Below are 23,664 nucleotides of genomic sequence, written 5' to 3' on the forward strand. Positions count from 1 at the left end.
CATCTAGCTTCTTATTGCCCATCATTCCTTCCCCACCCCTTTTCTCATAAAATAGGCAAATTGTATGGTTTAAACATTAGATTGCAGGTGCAGGTAGCCTAAGGCTTTACTGGGGGAAGATCCATGTTCTGGCACTGGCTTATGTTGAAAGTTTCAGGATAAAGATTATAGGCTTCCAAAGAGATGTCTTATTTTTGTCCACACTGGAATTGCTGATATTTATTAGAAACATATTGCTTGTCTGGTGTATTTATCTCGTAGAACTTTAGTACATAACCAATACATACATATTAACTGAAGAAACTGTTTGGAAACTGTTGTTATGCTTCCTCCCTGCAGCTAGAGGGTGCCTTTCCAGACACTATGACAAAGTGTGCAGAGCTCTTGAACCAAACCATTGATGTTGATTTTGTGGATATCAATGTTGGGTGTCCAATAGACTTGATATATAATAAGGTAGGGTTTCCATTTTGTTTGAACTATTTGTTAAGCTTTTATTTGCTTCTCACCTTCTTTGATCAGCAGTGAGTGAAGCAGAGATGGAAGCACAATATTAGCATGGACCTAGCATATGACCTAGTAGATAGCAAATGTATTACAGGGGTGTTAACTTTTGATCCATGTGCTGTCTGTTTGGTATGAATCTCCAAAAAAGATAACAGATCAGAGTGAACACTTTGGCCCTTTTTGTCCAGCATGTAAATTCCCTTGAAGTAGAAAATACTTGTTATCTTAGAAATGTTTGGATTGGGCTGGTGCTTCTTTTTCCCTTGGCCTTATTGCATTTGGTGGCCATAGTCTGGAAAAGGTTGAGTTACCTTTCCCCAGACAGTTCAGAATATGGACCTTGTCTAGCTCTTCCCAAAAATTTCATCTCCTGCTCCACTTCCAAACTTCTAGGCAGGAAATGGCTATAATTTTTTTCTTTTTTGAAACAATAGGGTGGTGGCTGTGGCCTAATGAATCGTTTGGCTAAATTTGAACAGATTGTCAAGGGGATGGACTCTGTAAGTAAATGCCTCTTTTCTGTTGACAAAAAGACTATTTTTTTTAACATTTGCCTCCTAGTCTGAGTGTCATGTTTGGTGTTATTTTAGGTGCTCGATTTTCCATTGACGGTCAAGATCCGTACCGGTGTTCAAGAAAAGGTCAACATTGCCCATAAACTTATCCCTGGTCTCCAGGAATGGGGAGTTTCTTTAGTAACGGTAGGTTCATCTTTAAACTGGGGTGTGAAAGGATGAAGAAGTCATTCAGGGTGAGAGGGCTTTTATTGTTCAATTGTTCCATGACACATAGGACATGTCCAGTGTTGATTACTGGGGCTGTGGAGGGCAAAAATGTATTTGGGTCTGTCCTTTCCAGAACTGTGAAGGTGATGCCACATCTCTCTCGGAGGGCTGTGGAGGGGAAAAACCATAGGGGCTGATTCTATAAATGGTGCCTAACTTACATCCCATTTTTCAAAACCATAGCGCAGTTTTTAGCGCTGGCCACGGCAGTAACAGCTCCAACGCTCATAGGAATTCTATGAGCGTCGAAGCTGTTATTACCGTGGCTGGCGCTAAAAATCACGCCTGTGGTGCCTCTGCTTCAGACGTCCCTGTAAATGCAGCAAGCGGTGCTGAGGCAGGAGGCCTAGCCATGCTGTGAAAATAGGGGGCTTGTTTTGAGTTGGAGGGAGGTCACTGTGAGGTAATCTTTAAACGGTGCTTCTTATTGCAGCTTCATGGCAGATCCCGGGAGCAGCGTTACACGAAAGCTGCCGACTGGAGCTACATAGATTACTGTGCTAAGATAGCCAGCCCACTGCCGTTGTTTGGTAAGACCCCTCACTTCCCTTTCTTTAAACCCTTTGGGGAAGCAGACCACCTTAGGAGCCCCAATTTATCATGTTGACTGTATCTTACATTGATTGTATGCACTGTATGTGGTGGAAGGTGATTCGTAGCAATTACTTGATACCATTTCAACAATGAGAGCAGTTACCTTGAATTGGTTGAAGGCGTTTTTCATAAATTATGCCATTCAAGACCTTGTTCATAATGGTTTCTCAGTTGTAAACCAAATAGGCTATGGGCTGACACAAATATATTTTCCTGTAGCTTGAGATCAACATGACCTAAATATCTCCAGATATTGAGTCTGGACATGTATAGTTTGAAACACAATAATGTGGTACATACACAAGAGGAAACCTATAAATATACAGTTGCATTTATGAACCACACTTAGATATTTAAATAGACTTTTTTTTTCAAAAGGCAAGTTTAAGTTGGTCGTCTTCAGTGAGAATGACAAATGGATTATGCTAATTCACATTCCCCTCTTTTACTAAGGCACGCTAGCTGATTTAGCACATGCTAAATGCTAACGTATCCATAGAATATAATAGACGTGTTAGCATTTAGCGCATGCCTTAGTAAAAGGACCCCTTTATGTTTGCCTGAATAAGTGCAACCTGAAAAGGCTGCAACTTTCAGAATACTGCGGCAAAACTGATATTTGGAAAGCATAAATACGATCATGTTACCCCTTTATTTAGGGTACTTCATTGGCTTCCCGTGTTTTGGAGATTTCAATTCAATTGCACTTGTGTGATATTTAAAATTTTGTATGGGATTTTTTTTCTCCTTTAATTCCTGTCTTTTTCAATTCCTGCTTAACATCTCATTCAAGAAGTATTCAGAAATACAAACTTGGTTTCCCAAGCATTAAGAGAATTAAAACTATATCCAGGCAGCAATGTCAGCCAAACAAGCAGAGACTTTTTCTTGGAGTTTAGGTGAAATTTCAGGTGTAGAGAGGTAGATCTGGGAGTCATCAGCATATAGGTGATACTGGAAGCCATGGGAAGAGATCAGGGCACCGAGGGAAGAGGTGTAGAGAGAGAAGAGAAGAGGTCCTAAGACAGAACCCTGAGGTACACAAACCGCTAGTGGGGCAGCAGCAGAAGGGGACCCACCAACATATACACTAAAGGTGCGTTGGGAAAGGTAGGAAGCAAACCAGGAGAGGACAGATTCACGGAATCCAAACGAGGACAGCATGTCAAGGAGTAAGCTGTGATTAACAGTATCAAAGGCAGTAGACAAGTCAAGAAGGATAAGGATAGAGTAAAGACCCTTAGATCTGGCCATGAACAAGTCACTGTAGACCTTAGTGAGGGCAGTCTCTCGGGAGTGCTGGGGGCGAAAACCAGATTGTAGAGGATCGAGAATCTGTCGAGTTGAAAGGAAGTCCAGGCAGTGACAAACAGCACGCTTGAGTATCTTGGATAGGAACTGAAGAAGGGAGACAGGGCAATAGTTGGACAGGCAGGAGGGGTCCAGCGAGGGTTTTTTGAGAAGCGGCTTAACCACCACATGTTTGAAGGCAGCAGGGACAGTTGCAATGGAAAGAGATAGATTGAGAATATGGCATATGGGAGGGATAACAGTATGTGAGATGGGATCGAGTAGAGGGGTGGCTAAGGGGTCTGAGGGGCATATAGTAGGCTAGGCTGAAGACAGAAGTTGTGCAGTTTCTTCTTCTGTGATTACAGAGAAGGCAGAAAAGTCAGCAGCAGTTGACAGAGGGACAAACAGGCGGGACCAAACAGGAAAAGCTTCCCGAGCTGTTTGGGCGAAGGATGAAGGGCAGGTGCGAGATTGAAGTTCAGGAGAGTGGATGATGGGTAGGGGAGAAGGATGTGACTTTGTAGTGAACTCAAGGGCGATCCTGCGAACCTTGTCCAAAAACAAAGAAAACTGGCGTGAAAACAAACGTTCATTTACCTAGTTCTTATGTTGTCAGTATAATCAAATCCCGATAGAGGGTATTCCTGTTTTGCAGCTCAAAGGTGCTACATCAGGGGAAGCTGAAAAAATAGCAAAATTTTCATGCACCAAAAAAGAAGACTATGGCTCGATTAGTAAACATGGCCACGATGCCGAGAGACGGTGTTTCTTCCAGCAAAGATGGATTCTCTGATGGCACAGGTTACAAAAAGTGTACCACACTTCCCAGTGAAGGGAGAGTGGTATTAAAAGATGCTTAGGAACGCAGGCTGAACTAGGTCCTTAAGAGACAATTTGAGGTCATGGCGTCAGGGTTGAAGGCGGCAGCAGCGTCATTGTATTGCTCACGTACCTGCCACTCAAGGTTATCTCAGGCTCTGGGAACAGATGCCGATGAGTCCCCCCAGTTTCTGATGTCGGGAGTGGATTATATGGTGGATGACTTGTTCAGAGTTCTAAGCAAAGTTTTTCTGCATATGCTGTTTCCATCTGCAGAATGCTTTGGATCAGACAATGGGTGGGTGATTTATCCTCTTAAGGCTACACTGAGCAAATTGCCTTTTAAGGGTCTACGAGGGTCAAGATAAGGAAATTGGGTCATTAGGGCATAGACAGGGGGTGGGTAAGCAGAGTGGGCAGACTTGATGGGCTGTAGCCTTTTTCTGCCGTCATCTTCTATGTTTCTACGTAATTGCTCTTTGGCAAAAGACTTGATCTTATGGTCAGCATACAGGATCGTAAACAAAAGTCTTTGCTGGACAGCAGAGCTAGGGCCCCTAGGGAGTCAGATCATGTAATTTTTGTGGCTCTAGGTGCCAGTACTCGGGAGGATCTTTGGGCTTGAGATCATTTCAAAGCTTGAGACATTGGTTTGGGGGTGCTAAGCGTCCCCAGGTCTCTGGCTCACACACCACAATGACCCCCAAGAAGCATGCCAGTCAGAAGCCGACATCTAAGAGGAGGAGGGAGGTTGGCGGCTTACGGAGAGGTGTGAGCGAGAATCATATCGGACCCCTGAGTACTAGAAATTATTCAGGAGGGATACTAACTCGAGTTTTTCATCCCCTTCTGGACCTATTTCTGGATTGGAAGTTAGAGAAGGCGGTCTAAGCAACAGTAAAGAGGTTACTACACGGTCGAGTCACATCATTATGATCACCTGCTAATATCCAGAATAACCGCCTCTGGCAGCATGGATGGCAACCAGACACCGTGGGAGTGACTCAATAAGATGCTGGATGGTTCCTAAGAGGTATCTGGAGCCATGCAGACTGCAGTGTGTCTGACAGTTGCTGACAGGTGTGTGGAGGTGGATCCAGTTATCAAATATGTCAATCGAGGTGGTCCCAAATGTGCTTGATTGGGTTAAAGTTTGGGGAATTTGGAAGTCAGGGAAGTAGCTGGAAGTCTTGGTCGTGTTCTGCGAACAATTCTGGTGGTATGACATGTCATGTTGTCTTGTTGAAAAGATTCCATCAGCCATAGGGAAGACCACCAACTTGTACAGGTGTACTTGATCAGCAAGGATGGAGAGATACCCATATCGGTTGAGAGTGCCTTCTAGATATATCAAGGGATCAGATTATACCAAGAAAACATTCCCCAGACCATAAAGCTGCCACTACCAGCTTGTGCACGTCCAATAATGGTTGATGGGTGTTTGTTCTCGGCGGTTTCACGCCTCATACACCAATGCCCATCTGTTCGACAGAGCTTAAAGCATGACTTATCGGAGAAGGCAACCCTCTGCCAGTTGTTGGAAGTCCGATGTCGGTACTCCTGTACAATTGCAGCCATTTTTTGCGATGAACCCTCTTGAGCATGGGTGCAGTCACCAGCCGTCTGCTCCGGAGCCCCATTCACAACAGGGTTCACTGCACAGTCATTTTGGACACACATCTGGAAGCCCCCTGTTTCATTTGGACAGTGAGTTGCTCCAAGGTAGTGTGTCAATCGACCCACACCAACCTGCACATCTGACGTTTATCTCTTGCATTGATGGCTCGTGCTGCTCCACAGTTACCACGTTGGGTTGTTGAAAAGGTTCCATTCGTCCACTCATGGTACACTAACCATAGCAGCCTGTAAATAGTTCACAAACTCCGCCGTTTCTGAAATGCTGCTGCCCTTGGCCCAGTAGCCGATGACCATGCCTTTTTCAATGTCTGATAAATTGCGTTTTTTTTATATACTCATGACAGCCACAGTTGCTATATTGACAACTTGCTGACATCCCACCTTATATACATACTCATGAAGTCTGTGTGTGATGCATACATTCGTTCATTGGCTGTGCATCCCTGACATCGGAGGTAGACGGTGGTCATAATAATGTGATTCACTGTGTAGATCTTGCAGCCATAGAAGCCATCCTGGACACAGTCGTGCTTGTGCAGATATTCCATATACTTTATTGTGCCCAAAAGAGACTCCAAAGATTGGAGACTGATTCTGGACTTGAAGTTGGTCAATGCTGCTCTCAAGATACTGTGTTTCCACATGGAAACAGTAAGGTCAGTCATTGCCTTTCTGGCACTGGAGAAATTTCTTGCTTCACTGGATTTGACAGATGCCTACCTCCATATCCCCATTTTTACAGATCACAGGAAGTTCCTGAGAGTCCACGTTCTGGAGCATAACTTCCAGTTCTCGGCCCTTCCGTTCGGACTGGCCAAGGCACCACACACCTACACCAAAGTGATGATCATAGTAGCAGTGCACCTCTGCAAGGAGGGGGTACAAGTGCATTCATACCTGGACGATTGGCTGATATGAGCTCTGTCCTGGGCTGCAGGAAGGATGGAGGTGGTTTGAGTAGACCAGCTGTTGCAGTCTAGTCTGGGTCATAAACTTCCAAAAGAGTTGCCAGGAGCCGACATCTAGGTGTCAGTTTCAACACGAAACAGCTTCACTCTGAGGGTTTTGGGGAGAAAAAAACTAACATATCATATCAGGGAGTTTCAGGACAGGCCAGTTCCAATAGCTTGGCATTACTTGCAGGTGTTGGGATCAATGGTGGCAACAATAGATGTGGTCCCCTGGGCACGAGCCCACTTATGGCCTCTTCAGGAGGCCCTCTTATTCCGTTGGTCCCTGCAGACTGATGCATTGCAGATTCCCCTGCCTTTGACCGCAGTGGCGTGTCACAGATGAACTGGGGGCTGCAGACACAGTCTCTATCCAGGGTGTAACGCTTTGCATCTCTATATGTGTGACCCTTATGACAGCTGGCAGCCTTTACAGCTGGGGAAATTCATTGCAAGAATTGCCCAGTCCAGGGACATTGGTCCCTATCACAGAGGATGTGGTCAATCAACCGACTGGAGCTGAGAGCCATCCACCTGGCACTGCAGGAGTATGGAAGCTTACTGCAGGGCAAAGTGGTATGAGTTTTCTCAGACAATGCAATGATGGTGGCCTATATCAGTCAGCAGGAGGCACCAAGAATGCTCCACTATGGTTAGAGGCCCAAATGCTGTTTCATTGGGTAGAGATCCTCCTAAGATCTTATTGTTCATAAGATCCACCTAGGATCTTATGGTTTGGAAACTACAATACAGTGGAACCTTGGTTTACGGGCATAATTCGTTCCAGAAGCATGCTCGTAAACCAAGTTACTCGTATATCAAAGCGAGTTTCCCCATAGGAATGAATGGAAACTCGCTTTGATTCGTTCTACCTCCTCCTCCTCCTCCCCCTCCCCCCCGAGGCTACCGGCGTTGCTCCATCACCCCCTCCCCCCCGCTCTAACCGGCATTGCACCCCCAAACCGGCATCTCAAATCCCCCCCCCCCGCGAACGCCCCCCCGCGAGAACTGCATCGCACCCCTGTGCTGGAAGCAGCATCCGCCCGCCCTCCCTCCCAAACATGCTCTTTACCCCATCTTCTGCTTGTGCGAATGAAAGAAAGCTCCTGCTTCTTACCTGGGCTGGGCCTTGAGCATGTTCTCTCTGAGATCTCGTTCTCTCCGAGAGAACGAGAGCTAGAAGGCCTTGAGCATGCGCAGATGCTCAAGGCCCAGCCCAGGGAAGAGGCGGGAGCTTTCTTTCACTCGCACAAGCAGCAGATGGGGTAAGGAGAATGTTTGGGAGGGAGGGTGGGCGGATGCCGCTTTCAGCACGGGGGTGCAATGCGGTTCTCACAGGGGGGGGGGGGTTGCGATGTTGGTTCAGAGGATGCGATGCCGGTTAGAGCAGGGGGAGGTGCTCGTGTATCGGAAGACAAAAGTTTGCCTCGGTTTGCGAGACAAAAGTTTGCTAAGTGTTTTGCTCGTCTTGCAAAACACTCGCAAACTGGGTTACTTGCAAACCGAGGTTCCACTGTACATTACTTTGCACAGACCTGGTGCTGACAACTGTAGAAATGCTCAAGCTAGAGCAGTCTTCACAGGTACAGGGGATAATCCTAAATTCAGACCTCACCTACAGACCAAATAAACACACTAGTCAGGAAATTCTTCTTCAGACTTGGGCAATTAAGGGCGATCAGATCTGTGCTGAGCCAGTTGAACTTTAGAACAATCACACAAGTGGTCCTCCTCCCCTACCTGGATTACTGCAACTCCTTATATAACATAACATCAGATTTCTAGACCGCCTAATCTTTGAAGTTCAATGCAGTTTACAAAAGAAAATGTAGCAATCAATCAGCCAAGTATTTTATAAAAAGATAAGTCTTCAATTGTTTTCTGAAATGGGTGTAAGAATGGGATGTAAATATTAGATGTTGAAAATCCTTATCATAAAAAGCTGCCTGAAAAGAAAGTATGGTCATGATATTTCTTGCTTTTACAACCCTTGATAGAGGGAGATAAGAAAAGAGCACGAGATCTACTGTTTCTTTGGGAAGCTAATGGGAACCTAATGAGAATCTATCAGCCAGATAAAGTGGAATGTAACCAAAGACTTATAGCAAATACAGTGGTATTGCAGAAAAAGGTTGCAAAAGACTACAGCTACTTCAAAATACAGCTGCTAAATTAATTTTCCAACGGAGCAAATTCAAAAAACCTCTCATCATTCCTGAAAGACATTGGCTTCCTGTAAAGACAAGAATACAATACAAGGTAGCCTGCATGGTCCACAAAGCCATCTATAGCGATAACTCCGCAGGACATAGCGCAGACATCACTATTATGCACTTCTTTCTCACGCAAGGCCTCTTCAGTGGTACAAATTAGCCTTCTCTCCCCTTCACCATAGTTTGAAAGAAGCTGCATGAAACCACATTCGCGTATCAGGCACCCAAGATATGGAATGACCTTCCTCTCCATCTGCGATAACCTTGCACGTACTACATCTTCAAGAAAAGGCTAAAGACTCACCTTGTCTCCTTAAACCTGTAACATAAACTCAGCGTCCTACCCACCTAACTTTCATTCAGTGTTCATGACCTCTGATCGTTAATCTTATTATAAATCGCATTGAATCCTAGTTGAAACTTGCTGTATAGAAGAAAATGTATGGTATGGTATGGTATGTTGGCTCTCTCAGTGGCACATGTAGCAGGAGTAGACAATGTGCAAGCAGATTTCCTCAGTTGGCAAACTCTGGATCCTGGAGAATGGACTCTTGTCTCAGGAAGTGTACAATACCACCATTGCTTGTCAGTGGGGATGGCCGATATTTGACCATAAATTATGGCCTCAGCAGACAACAAGAAAACAGCTTGGTTTTTCAGTCAAAGATATGAGTCAGGAAGTTCAGGCCTGGTTTCCTTGGTGCAGCTGCGGCCACAGACAGGGCTGCTGTAGTGTTTCTGTCATGGCCTATAATTGGCAGAGTCCTGCAAAGAATAATTGTGCACCCAAGGCTGATAGTCCTCGTTGCTCCGGACTGGCTGAGGCACCCATGGTACACAGATCTAGTCCTTCTGAAATGGGACCAGGGTTTCGGACTTCCCCTATCATCCAGGATTACTCTCTCAAGGCCCAATCGCCCTGGAGGATCTGGAGCGCTTTGGTCTTACAGCATGGATCTTGAGCACACAGCCTTAGTGTGAAAAGGCTATTTGCCACTCAAGAAGCAATCAACCTTAGCTGCCTATGTGAAGGCCTGGAGGTGCTTTCAGGGTTGGTGTGCCCAGAAGAGTGAGGGGTGGTCACGGCACTGGTATCTCTAATTCTATCTTTCCTTCAAGATGGACTTGAGAAGCAGTTGGTTCCATCTAAGTACAAATAGTAGCAGGTCTCTTGTGCTTTAGATCCAAAATTAATATAAGGGCATTGATTTCTCACTCACATATGTTTAGATTCTTGAAGGGAGTCTTACGTCTGCATCCTCCAGTACATAAACTGTTTCCAAGGTGGAGTCTTAATACCATTGTGCGGGCTCTTGTTTAAAACCCAATTTGAGTAGTAGATTGTCTAATCTATATCTTATTGTAAACTGTCTTGAGCTTAATGACAAATGGGAATGATGCGGTATATAAGAGGAAAGATTCGATTCGATTAGCTCTGTACGAATTTTTGGAAACGACATCTTTAATGGACCTGAAAGTTTGAAAGTTAAGACGGTGTTCTTAGTGGCGGTTGCTTTAGGACATCGGGTGTCTGAGCTACAGGCCTCATCGTGCAAAGAACTCTTTCCCAGGGTCTTGGAGACAGGTTTCACTGAGGACAGTCCCCTCTTTCTCTTACCGAATGTAGTCGCCAGTTTTAATGTCAACCAGGAGGTGCAGTTGCCGGCCTTCTCACCTACGGGGTCAAGGAATAGTGACAAGGCTCTGAAACTACTGGATATTCACAATGTGCTGCTTCATTATTTGAAGGTGACAAATGAGTTCAGAGTATCAGATCATCTTTTCTTGCTGGCAGCTACTAGCCTTTGGGGCTGGCCAGCGTCAAGAGCGATTTGTATGGCCATTTCTTCAGATTATATTGGCAGTGGAAAGCAACCTCCAGTAGAGGTAAAGGCTTACTCCACTAGGGGAGTAGCTTCCTCCTGGGCGGAGTCGAGAGCAGTTTCCCTTGAGGAAATTTGTAGAGTATGGTCATCTCTCCATACTTTCACAAATTTTTATAGAGTGGATGTAGCGGCCAAATTGGATACTGCATTTGGATCTAGTACTTTCAGCAGGCTCATCTTCCCTGCCCTAGATTCTAGGGGACTGCTTTGATACGTCCCACCAGCTCCAGAATGATGTGTCTATTGCACTAGAAGGGAAGATTAAGTCCTTACCTTCACAATCTTCTTTCAGGTATGTAGATACATAATTTTGGAAGCCCGCCCTGTCAGATGTTCCTTAGGCCTACTTATTGTCTCAGATATGTCTGTATTACCGGATACCTTGTTTCTTTTTTATATCCCGCACTGTCAAGGATGGAGGGCAACTCTTCTAAAAATAGTATCTTGCAGGATAAAAATTTTAAAAAAAATAAAAGTAAGGCTGTTCTTATTTAACACACTGAATTATTTCCTGGCAGCACTAGGGAACAGCTTAAAATACAAGATTTTCTTTTGAGACAAGACAGATTCCATGTTACTGTTCCTTTCACACACTCAGCTCAAGTTAGGGAGTTGAAGGTCCCTACTCTAAGGCAGGCAAGGTTACAAGTAACTAGAGCATTTGGAATCGTATTCCATTTTACATTAGAAAGCAAAAAGATGTGACTGTTTTTAAGAAGCTTTTGAAGAGACATCTTTTTTGCAAAATGAAGTATGGATGCTGAGCACTTATCTTACTGCTGAATTTGTACGATATGTGGATGAAATTTATATATGTCTGAATTTATGGCTGTTTGTAATATTTATCATGAATATAGTATTGTAACCCACCTTGTTAAGGGGGGGCTATAAATAAATAAATAAACTATAAAACTTTCTTTGCCACAGGAAATGGTGATATCTTGTCTTACGAGGATGCAAATCGAGCCATGCAGACTGCTGTGTCAGGTATCATGATTGCCAGGCAAGTCTGTACATTTTGCCAATGTGCTTTCTTTCAATTTTGGAAGACTGGTAGTGGGGTGTGTGTGTGTGTGTGGCCTTGAGAGGGCGCAGTCTGCTTTCTAATGTGTGACTCTGAAAAGCATTTCCATGCAACTAATGTGAAGTAACTGCCCAAGCAAATTGCAAGGAAAAAAAAGACGGAGAAAGTGGAATATTGCTGGGTGGGATGAGTGCCTATGTTCTAAAACAGGCTGTTTGTTTTTCATTAGGTCTCTGCTAGTGTGAAATATTAAGGTTAAAGCAGGAGTAATAATCATTACAAGGGGGTTTGACAAAACAGCATTTGCCAGACCTTCTTTTCTAAAGTGCTCATTGGATAGAGGTCTGGCTTTTTGGTTTTGGTTTTAAATCTCCATTAACTCCCTCTTTTACAAAGCCGTGCGGCAAAGCTTCGATGCCCATTAAATTCCTATGGGCGTTAGAGCGATTACCATAGCTTTGTTTGTTTGGTTTTATTGAGTGGAATTACTTTTGAAAAATTCACCATGGTGGTTGCTTGTCACTGACTATTGTAAAATCCAAGTTAATAATTAGAATAGTACGAACATATCTGAGATATTTGTGGCAGGCTGAATAGGTTTCTCGTCTGGAAACATTTGATTCAACCCCTAGGGATTCTGTCTTCAGGAAAAGAGTAGGAAAGATGGATGGGGGGATATTTTTGCAGAGTACAGCACACAAATTTGTTAAACAGCTGTTTAACATGAATATTCTCTGTGTTATACAAGTTGCTTACATGGTAGCGCACACTTGAACCTCTCTTTTTCTGGCCCTCCCACTGGAGAATCCAGAAATAGCTCTGGAGGCAGGCAAAAGAAATCTATCTTATGCTCCTCCCGAATGATGTCCAGCACCCATTAATCCAAGGAAACCCGAGTCCATTCCTGATTAAACTGAGACAGGTGACCTCCAATGCAAGGAAGCTCCAACTGACTCCTGGCGTAATTGGGTCTTCTTAGGAGCAGCCACTGCTCGGGAGCTAGAGGCTGCCTGGAATTGGAACTGTTGTAATGAGGGCGGTAGCCCTGGGAGTATCTCTGAGAGGAAGATCCTCCAGAACCCTTCTGAAACCTGCAGGAGGAACGAAAATGACTACGATCCCCGCCTGCTGGCCAATGAGACCTGCTCACAAGAAGAGACTTAGGACGATGCTCAGCCACACTGGACATAAGATCATCCAAGGCCTTTACCAAAGAGAAGTTAGCCCTTGAAAGGAAGTCTGCTCAGAATGGCCTTGGAAGAGGCGTCCCCTGCCCAATTACGGATACAAAAAGTCCAGGGCATAGACACTGCAAAAGCAGAGACTTTGCCAAGGACTTGAATGAGATCATAAAGGGTGTCTGCTACATAATCCATACCATCCATGATCAGCGGAGGACAGGGAGGAATTTCCGCAGAGGACGCACTGCGCAACCTGGAATAACATGCAAGAGCCATAAAGGACATGGCTACCACCACTTCAAATATCTTTTTTTAACATAATGTCCATTCTGCGATCCTAAGAATCCTTAAGCATCACACCCCCCTTCACTAGGAAGGGCCGTTTGCCTGATCACCTGCGCCACAGCAGAATCTACTTTAGGTTGTTCAGAAACTTAGGTACCAGCCAATAAGTAATAATAATAATAATAACTTTATTCTTCTATATCGCCATAGTCAGATGACTTCTAGGCGGTTCACACCGAAGAGAGCTGGACAATCAGCGAATTACAAAATGCAAATAGGGAAGGTACAACATATTACACAAGAAATAGACAGAAGGAAAATATAATTATCCCAGGACAAGCAGGCAGCATATTCCCACACATGGGTGACGTCACCAACGGAGCCCCGCAGCGGACAGCCTCGAAAGCAAACTTGCTTGAAGATCTCGAGCTTTCGAGTGCTGCATCGCGCATGCGCGCGTGCCTTCCCGCCCGAACCAGGGGGCGCATCTCCTGTGAGGATCCTCAGTTCAACGTTTTCCGCGGAGCTGAGAAGACTTGTCGACTTAGTTCCCGTAGCGTTGTGCCTTCTCTTCACCGTGGCTGAGTAGTTTTTTGTTTCTGTTCGGTCGCTGTGTTTTTTGCTTCGTTTCTGATTTGTAAAAATTTTAAAAAAAAAACCATTTCACTTTTTGTTTTTTTGCGTCGGGTTGGGAGATTGAGGCCTAGGCCTTTCTCCCTCGTTCTCGACACAGACTTTGTCCTTTCTATGTCCCGGCCTGTTACCGGGTTCAAAAGGTGTTATCAGTGTGGCAGGACTATTTCCATAACTGACCCCCATAGTCGGTGTATGCTCTGCTTGGGGATGACCCATCGTCTGGAAGACTGTCTTCGCTGCCTCACTCTTCAACCTCGTGCCTTTAAGCGCCGCTGCGACAGGTTCTTCGAGCTTTTCCCTCGAATGGAGCCCGAAAAAGCGGTGGCCTCGGCCGAGGCATCTACAAAACCCTCCACTTCGGGACAAGCCTCGACTACGAAGACTTCGACTTCGCCTCCTCTGCAGGCCTCGGCCTCGAAGGCCTCCTCGGTGTCCTCGAAGCCTGGATTGGGGGGTAAGTCTCCTGCTTCCTTTTCAGGTACCATTCCTAAGAAGCCAACGGAGTCTAGTACCTCGCAACCTGGGGCTCCAGGTTCGGCTCCGTCTTCTAGACCGTCCTCCAAACGTGCTTCCAAATCGAGGGAATACTCTCCTCCGAGGTCGCCCTCATTGGAACGCACGAGGCCTCCGGTGACTCCGAGTCCCTTGGTCTCTGTCCCCATGTTTGAGGACATGCTCAAGTCAATTTTGACGACGCAAATTTCCTCAATTGTGGCTCAGTTGGTCCCGACCTCGACCTTGCCTTCACAAGTCCAGCCTGAGCAGCAGTCTCTGCCTCGTCGGCGGTCCCCTCGTCGCAGGTCTCGATCTCGGGTCTCTTCCTCGGACTCTTCACCTGACCGAGCTTCTAAGAGGTCTTTGCCTCGATCGAAGCACCGCTCTAAATCTTCGAAGATTCCTTCCTCGAGGAGCTCGAGGCCTTCGGATCTTCATTCGAAGCATGTGCCTCGCTCCCAGAATACTGTTGCCTCCTCTGTTTCATCGAGGCATTCCAGGTCGAGGACTCCACCTTCGAGACTTTTGCCTCGGGACCTGTCTCCTCTTGCAAAACCTCGCACTCCGCGCACTTCTCTGTCTCGGAGTCTTAAGCGGAAACATTCCACCACTCCACCTCTGACTGGTAGTGCGGCGTCCTCCATTACTTTGTGTCTCGATTCAGAACCTGTTTCTCAGTATTTGCGCGAGGCTTCCCCATCTTTTTCAGTGGCGCCTCGTTCTGCCTCTCCTCAGGAAGCCTCTACATCGAAGTCTTCTTCCTTAGCGAAGTTTGTTTTCGATATGGGCCAGGCCCTTAATATCGATTTGCATTCGGATTCCAAGTACACACCTGAATATTTGGCGGATATGGAGCTTTCCCATCCTCCAAAGGAGACTTTGCGTCTGCCCATGACACCGGTGCTGAAGCAGACTTTCCTGCGGAATATGGAAACTCCTTATTCTGTGACGGCGATCCCGTCTAAATTGGAGTCTCGATATCGCACTGTGCCTTGCAAGGGTTTTGAGAAATCACAACTTTCTCACCAATCTTTAGTGGTGGAATCATCCCTGAAGAAGGCTCATCCTTCTAAGGTGTCTGCGACGGTTCCTCCAGGGCGTGAAGGTCGCACTATGGATAAATTTGGGCGAAGACTTTATCAAAATTCGATAATGACTAACCGAATTCTAAATTACAACTATGTCTTCACTTCTTATTTTAATTACTTTTTGAAGCAGTTGTCATCCTTTTGCCCAGACTGGCCCAGAGAACGACTTACTGAATATAAACAAATTCTTCAATCTCTCTCGCAATTGCATCTCTTCATGTTGCAGACATCTTATGATGCATTTGAACTTTCTTCTAGAGTCTCGGCGTTTGCAGTGGCCATGCGCCGTCTTGCATGGCTCAGAATAGTGAACAGGGATCCCAACTTACAGGATCGTTTAGCGAACCTGCCGTGTCAAGGTTCTGAGCTTTTTGATGACTCGATTGAGGCGGCTACAAAAAGGCTCTCTGAGCATGAACGCTCCTTCGCCTCTCTTCTTCGCCCTAAACCGAAGCCTCCTGCGACTAGAGCTTACAAGACTCCAGCTCGTCGCTACCCTATGAAGTCCACGCCAGCTTTCTCTAGGCCTCCACCTAGACAGCCCCAGCAACAGTGTCCTCAGAAGTCTCAGACGCCTGCTCCATCCAAACCCGCTCCGTCTTTTTGATGGTCCAGTGGTGAGCATTCCAACCTCCTTGCATCCGAACTCCTCCCTACCCATTGGAGGTCGCCTTTCCCTTTTTACATCTGTCTGGGAAACCATTACATCGGACCTCTGGGTCCTCACAGTCATCCGCGAGGGATACTCTCTACGCCTGCTTCAGGTGCCTCCAGATCACCCTCCAGGAGAGTGTTTTTCCAGTTTCTCGCAACTCCCCCTTCTTCTTCAGGAGGCTCAGGCGCTTCTTCGCCTTCGAGCGGTGGAGGAGATTCCTCCTTCCGAACACAATCTAGGGTTTTACTCCAGATACTTCCTGGTTCCAAAGAAGACGGGGGATTTGCGACCCATTCTGGATCTCCGAGCTCTCAACAAATTTCTAGTCAAAGAGAAATTTCACTTGCTCTCTCTTCCAGTCTTGTACTCTCTCATGGATCAGGGAGATTGGATGTGCTCACTGGACCTCAAAGAGGCTTATACTCACATTCCTGTCCATCTGAATTTTCGCAAATATCTTCGGTTCAAGATGGGGAACCTTCATATTCAGCACAGGGTTCTTCCGTTTGGCTTGGCGACCTCTCCCAGGGTCTTCACCAAGTGTCTAGTCGTGGTGGCTGCAGCCCTCCGTGCTCGGGGGTCTTCAGGTTTTTCCTTACCTCGACGATTGGCTTATCAAAGCCCCTTCTCTTCCAGGGGTTATTCAAGCGACCCTTCAGACTATTTCTTTTCTTCAAAGTCTGGGGTTCCATATCAATTTTCCAAAATCTCAGTTGGTTCCAACTCAATCCATCCAATTTATTGGCGCCGTGTTGGACTCTGTTCACATGAGAGCTTTCCTCCCCCTCAATCGTCAAGAAACTCTCTTTCGCCTTTGTCATCACGTAGCTTCCCTGTCGACTCTCACGGCTCGCCAACTGATGGTCCTCCTCGGGCATATGGCATCTACGGTTCATGTGACTCCCTTTGCAAGACTCCACCTTCGCATTCCTCAGTGGACCCTGGCGTCTCAGTGGCAGCAGGCCCTAGATCCGCCTTCTCGACATATAGCGGTGACTCCTTTATTGAAGAAGTCTCTCCGCTGGTGGATGCTCTCTTCCAATCTTTCCAGAGGTTTGCAGTTTCTTCATCTTCCTCATCAGAAAGTGCTCACAACAGATTCGTCCGAATATGCCTGGGGAGCCCACATAGATGGTCTCCGTATGCAAGGGTTGTGGACGTCCGCAGATCGTCGATGTCACATCAATCTGTTGGAACTCAGAGTGATTTTTCTTGCTCTCAAAGCTTTTCTGCACCTCCTTCACGATCAAGTAGTCCTGGTTCAGACGGACAATCAAGTAGCCATGTATTATGTCAACAAACAAGGCGGAACGGGATCTCACTCCCTTTGTCAGGAAGCTCTGAGGTTGTGGCATTGGGCGATTTCTCACAACATTCTTCTTCGCGCTGTATATATTCAGGGTCAACAGAATTGTCTTGCAGACAAACTGAGTCGTCTGCTTCAACCTCACGAATGGACACTCAACTCCCCCACACTTCGTCAAGTATTTCTGCGCTGGGGAACTCATCGGGTGGACCTCTTTGCGTCACCCGACAACTTCAAACTGCCTCTGTTTTGCTCCCGCATTTTCTCGCCTCTTCGTCTCGAGGCGGATGCTTTTCTTCTGGACTGGAGGGGTCAGTTTCTTTATGCCTTCCCTCCGTTTCCTCTGATTCTCAGAACTCTTGTCAAACTAAAGTCGGACCATGCCACGATGATTCTCATAGCGCCTCGGTGGCCCCGACAACCTTGGTTCTCTCTTCTTCTTCAACTCAGCATCAGGGAACCTCTTCTGCTACCGGTTTTTCCTTCTCTGCTCACTCAGAGTCAGGGGTCTTTACTTCATCCCAACCTGCAGTCTCTTCACTTGACGGCATGGTTCCTTTCTGCATAACAGATCCTTCTCAATTCTCTCAGTCTGTTCAAGATGTTTTTCTGGCTTCCAGGAAGTCGTCCACTCGTCAATGTTATGGCCAGAAGTGGACTAGATTTTCGACTTGGTGTTCCGCTCGTCGTCTTCAGCCAAAATCTTCTTCTTTGGCTTCAGTTCTGGATTATTTGCTTCATTTATCTCAGTCAGGACTTCAATCCACATCTATTAGAGTTCATCTTAGTGCGATTGCTGCTTTTCATCAACCTCTGGATGGGAAACTGCTCTCAGCACATCCTCTGGTCGCGCGTTTTATGAAGGGCCTTTTTAACCTTCATCAACCTATCAAACCGCCTCCTGTTGTATGGGATCTTAATGTTGTTCTAGCTCAACTGATGAAACCTCCATTTGAACCTATTGATTTGGCTCATTTTAAATATCTCACTTGGAAAGCTGTATTCTTAATTGCCCTCACTTCTGCACGTCGAGTCAGTGAATTGCAAGCGTTAGTCTCGGACCCACCTTTCACAGTTTTTCACCATGATAAGGTGGTTCTCCGTACACATCCAAAATTCTTACCTAAAGTAGTATCAGATTTTCATATCAATCAATCTATTGTTCTCCCGGTATTTTTTCCTAAGCCGCATTCTCATCCCGGTGAGGCGTCTCTGCATACTTTGGACTGTAAACGTGCGTTGGCGTTTTACCTTCAACGTACTCAACCTCACAGAACATCTCCTCAACTTTTCATCTCTTTTGATCCGAATAGGTTGGGACGTCCTGTCTCTAAGCGTACCATCTCCAACTGGATGGCTGCTTGCATTTCTTTCTGCTATGCTCAGGATGGTCTTCCTCTGCAAGGTCGAGTGACGGGCCACAAAGTTAGAGCTATGGCGGCTTCTGTCGCTTTCCTCATATCAACACCTATTGAGGAAATTTGCAAGGCTGCCACTTGGTCCTCGGTTCATACTTTCACCTCTCATTACTGTCTGGATTCTTTATCCAGGAGGGATGGCCATTTTGGCCAATCTGTTTTGCAAAATCTTTTTTCATAAATTGCCAACTTCCCTCCTCCCTTTTTATTTAACTTGGAGGTCACCCATGTGTGGGAATATGCTGACTGCTTGTCCTGGGATAAAGCACAGTTACTTACCGTAACAGTTGTTATCCAGGGACAGCAGGAAGATATTCCCACAACCCACCCACCTCCCCTGGTTGGCTTCTTGGCTTGGTATCTGAACTGAGGATCCTCACAAGAGAGGCACCCCCTGGTTCGGGCGGGAAGGCATGCGCGCATGCGCGATGCAGCACTCGAAAGCTCGAGATCTTCAAGCAAGTTTGCTTTCGAGGCTGTCCGCTGCGGGGCTCCGTTGGTGACGTCACCCATGTGTGGGAATATCTGCCTGCTGTCCCTGGATAACAACTGTTATGGTAAGTAACTGTGCTATTTAGTGTGGCTTCTGTTAGGAGATAAATCTGTCAAATAGTACAGTTTTAATTACTCTCCGAAAGGCACCGTAGGTCAGCCTGGCTCCATTGATATAGTTACCCAGCCAGGTCTGCTGTTTGCTTGCTTGAAACATGAAAATCCTGTCCAAAAAGGATTTATATTTACAGCCGGTGATCCTTGGGTATGCAAATATGTTACAGTTTCTGGTTGACCGTGTGGGGTTGTGTAGCATGAAATATGGTAGAAGATAGGAAGGCGCTAGTCCCCAGGCCTGCTTGAAACAAATACAAGCAAACTTGAACATTATTTGCACCTCCATTGGCAACCAGTGTAACAGTTTGTAGTAGGGGCTAATGTGGTCACTTTCCTTCAATCCAAATATAAGGTGAACTGCTGTGTTTGGTACTATTCTTAATTTTCGTACTGTTTTCTTTGGGATACCCAGATAAACGATATTGCAGTAGTCCAGTATTGATAGTCAGAGACTGCACCAGTAATCTAAAGGATGTAGGGTCAAAGTATTTTTTAATGGCCCTTAATTTCCATAGTGTGCAAAAGCATTTCTTCACCACTATGTTTGTATGGTCAACCATTGTCAGATGTGTGTCTAGTGTGACTCCCAGTATTTTTATAGTTTTAGAAATTAGGTATTCGTGACCATTTAGATGTAGCGATGTTCTGGTAATTTTGTCCTTTGGGCTTGCCAAGAAAATTTTTGTCATTTCTGTATTTAGTTTCAGTTTGAAGTTGATTGTCATTTTCAGTTTTTGTCAATTTCAGTCATTATATGAGAGATGTGATCTAAAATTTCATTAGTTATGCTATTCAAGGGAATTAGAATAGAAATATCATCCGCATATATGTAATAGTTTAAGTTTAACTTTTGCAATAGATGTCCTAAAGATGAGATGTAAATGTTGAATAGTGTTGACGATAATGGGGAGCCCTGGGGCACCCCAAAGGGTTTTTCCATGGGCTAGAGTAATTCCCATCACCAGCCACTCGATATGATCTTTTTTTTTGGAAGCCCTGGAACCACTTTTTTACTTTTCCCGAAAGCCCCATTGTGTCTAGGCATTGTAGCATTATTTTCATTGTCAACTAAATCGAAAGCACTACTAAGATCTAGTTGTAAAATCAGAGCACTTGTGCCTCTGCTAAAAAGACCATAAAGGTGATTAAGGATAGATGCTAAAACTGTCTCAGTGCTGAAACCTTTTCTGAATCCTGATTGATGTTCACTAAGAATGTTAAATTTGTCTAAATAGTTCACTAGTTCCAGGTTCACCAATCCTTCCTGTAGCTTAGTGAATAGGGAGATGCTCGCTATGGGCCTGTAATTGGATTCCAGGGCTATTGATAAAGTTTCAACATAGCTTTAGAGGACTGCAGAGTCTCACTGTGCTTGAATCAGTCCAGGAAGCTGCAGATGAGACGGAAAAAAGGAAGACAGCACCGAAGTACCATTGTAGTTCATTCAAATGGCTTGGCTGTTGGCCATGTCATTTGCCTGTTATTTTATCCATATGCAGTATTATAGGGGTGAGTGTTCATAGTTACAATGCAACCGTTTCCTTGATAGCAGTTTCCCTGTACAGATTTTACAAAATATCTTTGGAGTTAGTTATTATGGTGATACTTCTCTATATTAGGGGCTCATGGCTAGGTTTTAAGAGGACCACAGAAAACATATCCCTCATGGGTCATTAACAGTGAATTTGTTTGCTATAAAGATTTGTTACAGAAGAATTTGACCATAATAAAGTCTGGACAGTGGGAATTAAGTCTTAGCTTGTGTTTATAAAGATAAACCACTGCAAATACATTTACCTGGGTCTTTTTTTGGTTGATTTACAGAGGGGCGCTAGTCAAGCCTTGGCTGTTCACTGAAATTAAGGAGCAACGACACTGGGACATTTCCTCCACAGAAAGATTTGAGATTCTGAAAGATTTTACAAATAATGGGCTGGAGCACTGGGGCTCAGATACCCAAGGGGTGGAGAAAACCAGGCGTTTTTTACTGGAATGGTTATCGTTTTTGTGCAGGTAAGAACTCTTCCTGGCAAAACATATCAATGCTGTGTGCTGGCTGTTGGGTTGTGCTTCTCTTTCCTGGCAGGGTATGGGTTTTTGAAATTCAAAGATGAACTGGTTTTGCATATAACTAGTGTGTCCAGTTGAATTAACTGCATATGGATACAATAGCATCACTACTCCTGTGGGATTTAAGATTTATTTTTGTGCTGGTGAACAAACCCCTCAAGCCTTACCCTCTCCTGTCAGGTGGCAGAGTGTTAAGCTAAAGAAGGGGTTCTCTAAATGTTGTCAGAATTATAATGTCCAACCATGGGGTATATTGTAGTTCTGTAGATGCTGTACTTTAGTTTGTATTATGCTTTTAAAGCTGAACAAACCAGGATATTTAGAAGGTGAGCTGTGCTACAGATTCTAGTTGGGCTTGCAAAGCAAATATAAAAGCTCTATGAATCAACTTAGCAGAACCTTCTTTGACCCCTTCACACATCAATTTCTACCTGCGTGCAGTGTTAACTTCAGGTTGATGTCTGACTAACCGCCCTGAATGTAGACTAGAGTGGTACTTCTTTAGGCTGTAGTAGCAGTGTTCTGCACCCTGCAATACCAGTAGCGAGCTTCCCTCCCTTCATGCTCCATTTTCAGGGTGGCAAAAGAAGTATGGGCTGTCACACGGAGCCTTCTCTCTTGAAAGCTGGTCTCTTGGGTGAGCTTGGTGTCGCTACTGCAGGGGTGGGCAATATTTATATGCAGCTTGCCACATAAATTTCAGTACTATCCCTAGCTGGCCGCACACAGAAGATGAATAAATGTACCACATAGTTCACTGTCAACAAAACTCAGTATGATGACTGAATGAACATATAAACATAGCCTGCATCTTGTACATTTTGATCTGCAGTTTTTCTTTTGTTTTGGACTGAATGAGCATATACATTTTTTCCCAAAATGGTCTATATTAGGGGCTCGTGGCTAGATTTTAAGAGGACTACAAAAAACATATCCTTCATGGGCCATTAGCAGTATATTTGTTTGCTATAACGATTTGTTACAGAAGAATTTGACCATAATCAAGTCTGGGCAGTGGTTCATAAACTTCTGTCCTTCCAAACAGTTGCTAACATAGTCAAACAGCAGCTCCACTGACAACAAAACTCTGGTTAATGACATTTGTGCAGGCTGTTTTTTGTGTATACTTCATAGTCTCACAGTCGGCATAAAATTCAATGATAGGCCGCAGATCACCCACCCATGAACCACAGTATAACCCAACCTGCAACTAAAACTCAAATTCTAAGTGGAGAGCATAAAATGAGGAGCTAGGAGCCCAGGAACAGTGTATTTGTTAAATGCCTGTTCAAGCGCCTTTACTCATGGTGAGCTGGCCGTGCCCATCAGCTAGAGAACTGAGCTGGAGTCCAGACATTTGTTCTATCTTTAGCATGGATTTGATATTCTGTTCACTGTCGCGCATCCTTTTATTTGGAATTCAGATACATTCCGGTTGGACTGTTGGAGCACATACCTCAGAAAATCAATGAGCGACCACCATATTACATGGGCAGAGATTACTTGGAGACTTTAATGGCTAGTCAAAATGTGTCAGACTGGATCAAAATAAGGTAATGCATTCCAATATGGATGAAAATGCCAAGGGACTGACTTAGCTGAAATTGTTCTAAACCAGGTAGTTTTCATATATATATAATAATATCTATATTATCTATCTATCCAGCTCTAGATATAGATTTAATTGACCCTCTTATCTGGTGAAGTAGCTATCTCCTCTGCATCCTAGTGGAGGGACTATACTGTGCAGTAGTGTCAGGGGAATGCTATAATGGGGTTCAAAAATGGGCACTACAAAAGAATGTGCATGCCCTTTATAGAATAGCACTTAAGGCTAATTCTCTGGCTACCAGTCTTACTACTGCTGAAACCTGATGTAAATCCTGGTGCCTGAGCTGAATGCGCAAATCCATTATTCTTTAACACTGCATGCAACATTTTGGAATGCCTCTAACCCACCCATGCTCACATCCTCTTTTGGGTTTCACACTATGGAATTTAGGCACCCAGCATTCTAGTGTGCAGCCAGATGCATGTGCAAATCCTAATTGATGTCGGTTAACATCAGTAATTTAGTTGTTGGTGTCCCATTATTGATAGTTAACAGCTTGTTAGACAATTAGATTGCTTATGCATCTCAGACACAAGCCTAAATTTGGGCCTCATAAGTAGAATCCAGGCATGAATATATAAATATACAGCTGAGGCTTTG

The 23,664-nt window shown here is 45.0% G+C and overlaps 1 protein-coding gene across 1 annotated transcript in view; it reads left to right on the plus strand.

The window, feature by feature from the left end:
• DUS3L (dihydrouridine synthase 3 like) overlaps window positions 1-23,664 on the plus strand; it is a 61,867-nt gene that overhangs the window by 34,391 nt on the left and 3,812 nt on the right. Inside the window, exons 7-13 of the mRNA XM_033931189.1 lie at window positions 340-456; window positions 942-1,007; window positions 1,098-1,208; window positions 1,726-1,822; window positions 11,613-11,688; window positions 21,207-21,395; window positions 22,877-23,005. Coding sequence (XP_033787080.1) covers window positions 340-456; window positions 942-1,007; window positions 1,098-1,208; window positions 1,726-1,822; window positions 11,613-11,688; window positions 21,207-21,395; window positions 22,877-23,005 — 785 coding nt within the window. The remainder of the gene's footprint in view (window positions 1-339; window positions 457-941; window positions 1,008-1,097; window positions 1,209-1,725; window positions 1,823-11,612; window positions 11,689-21,206; window positions 21,396-22,876; window positions 23,006-23,664) is intronic.

Source organism: Geotrypetes seraphini, chromosome 2 (genome assembly GCF_902459505.1).
Source record: "Geotrypetes seraphini chromosome 2, aGeoSer1.1, whole genome shotgun sequence".
NCBI classification, from domain to species: Eukaryota; Metazoa; Chordata; class Amphibia; order Gymnophiona; family Dermophiidae; genus Geotrypetes; species Geotrypetes seraphini.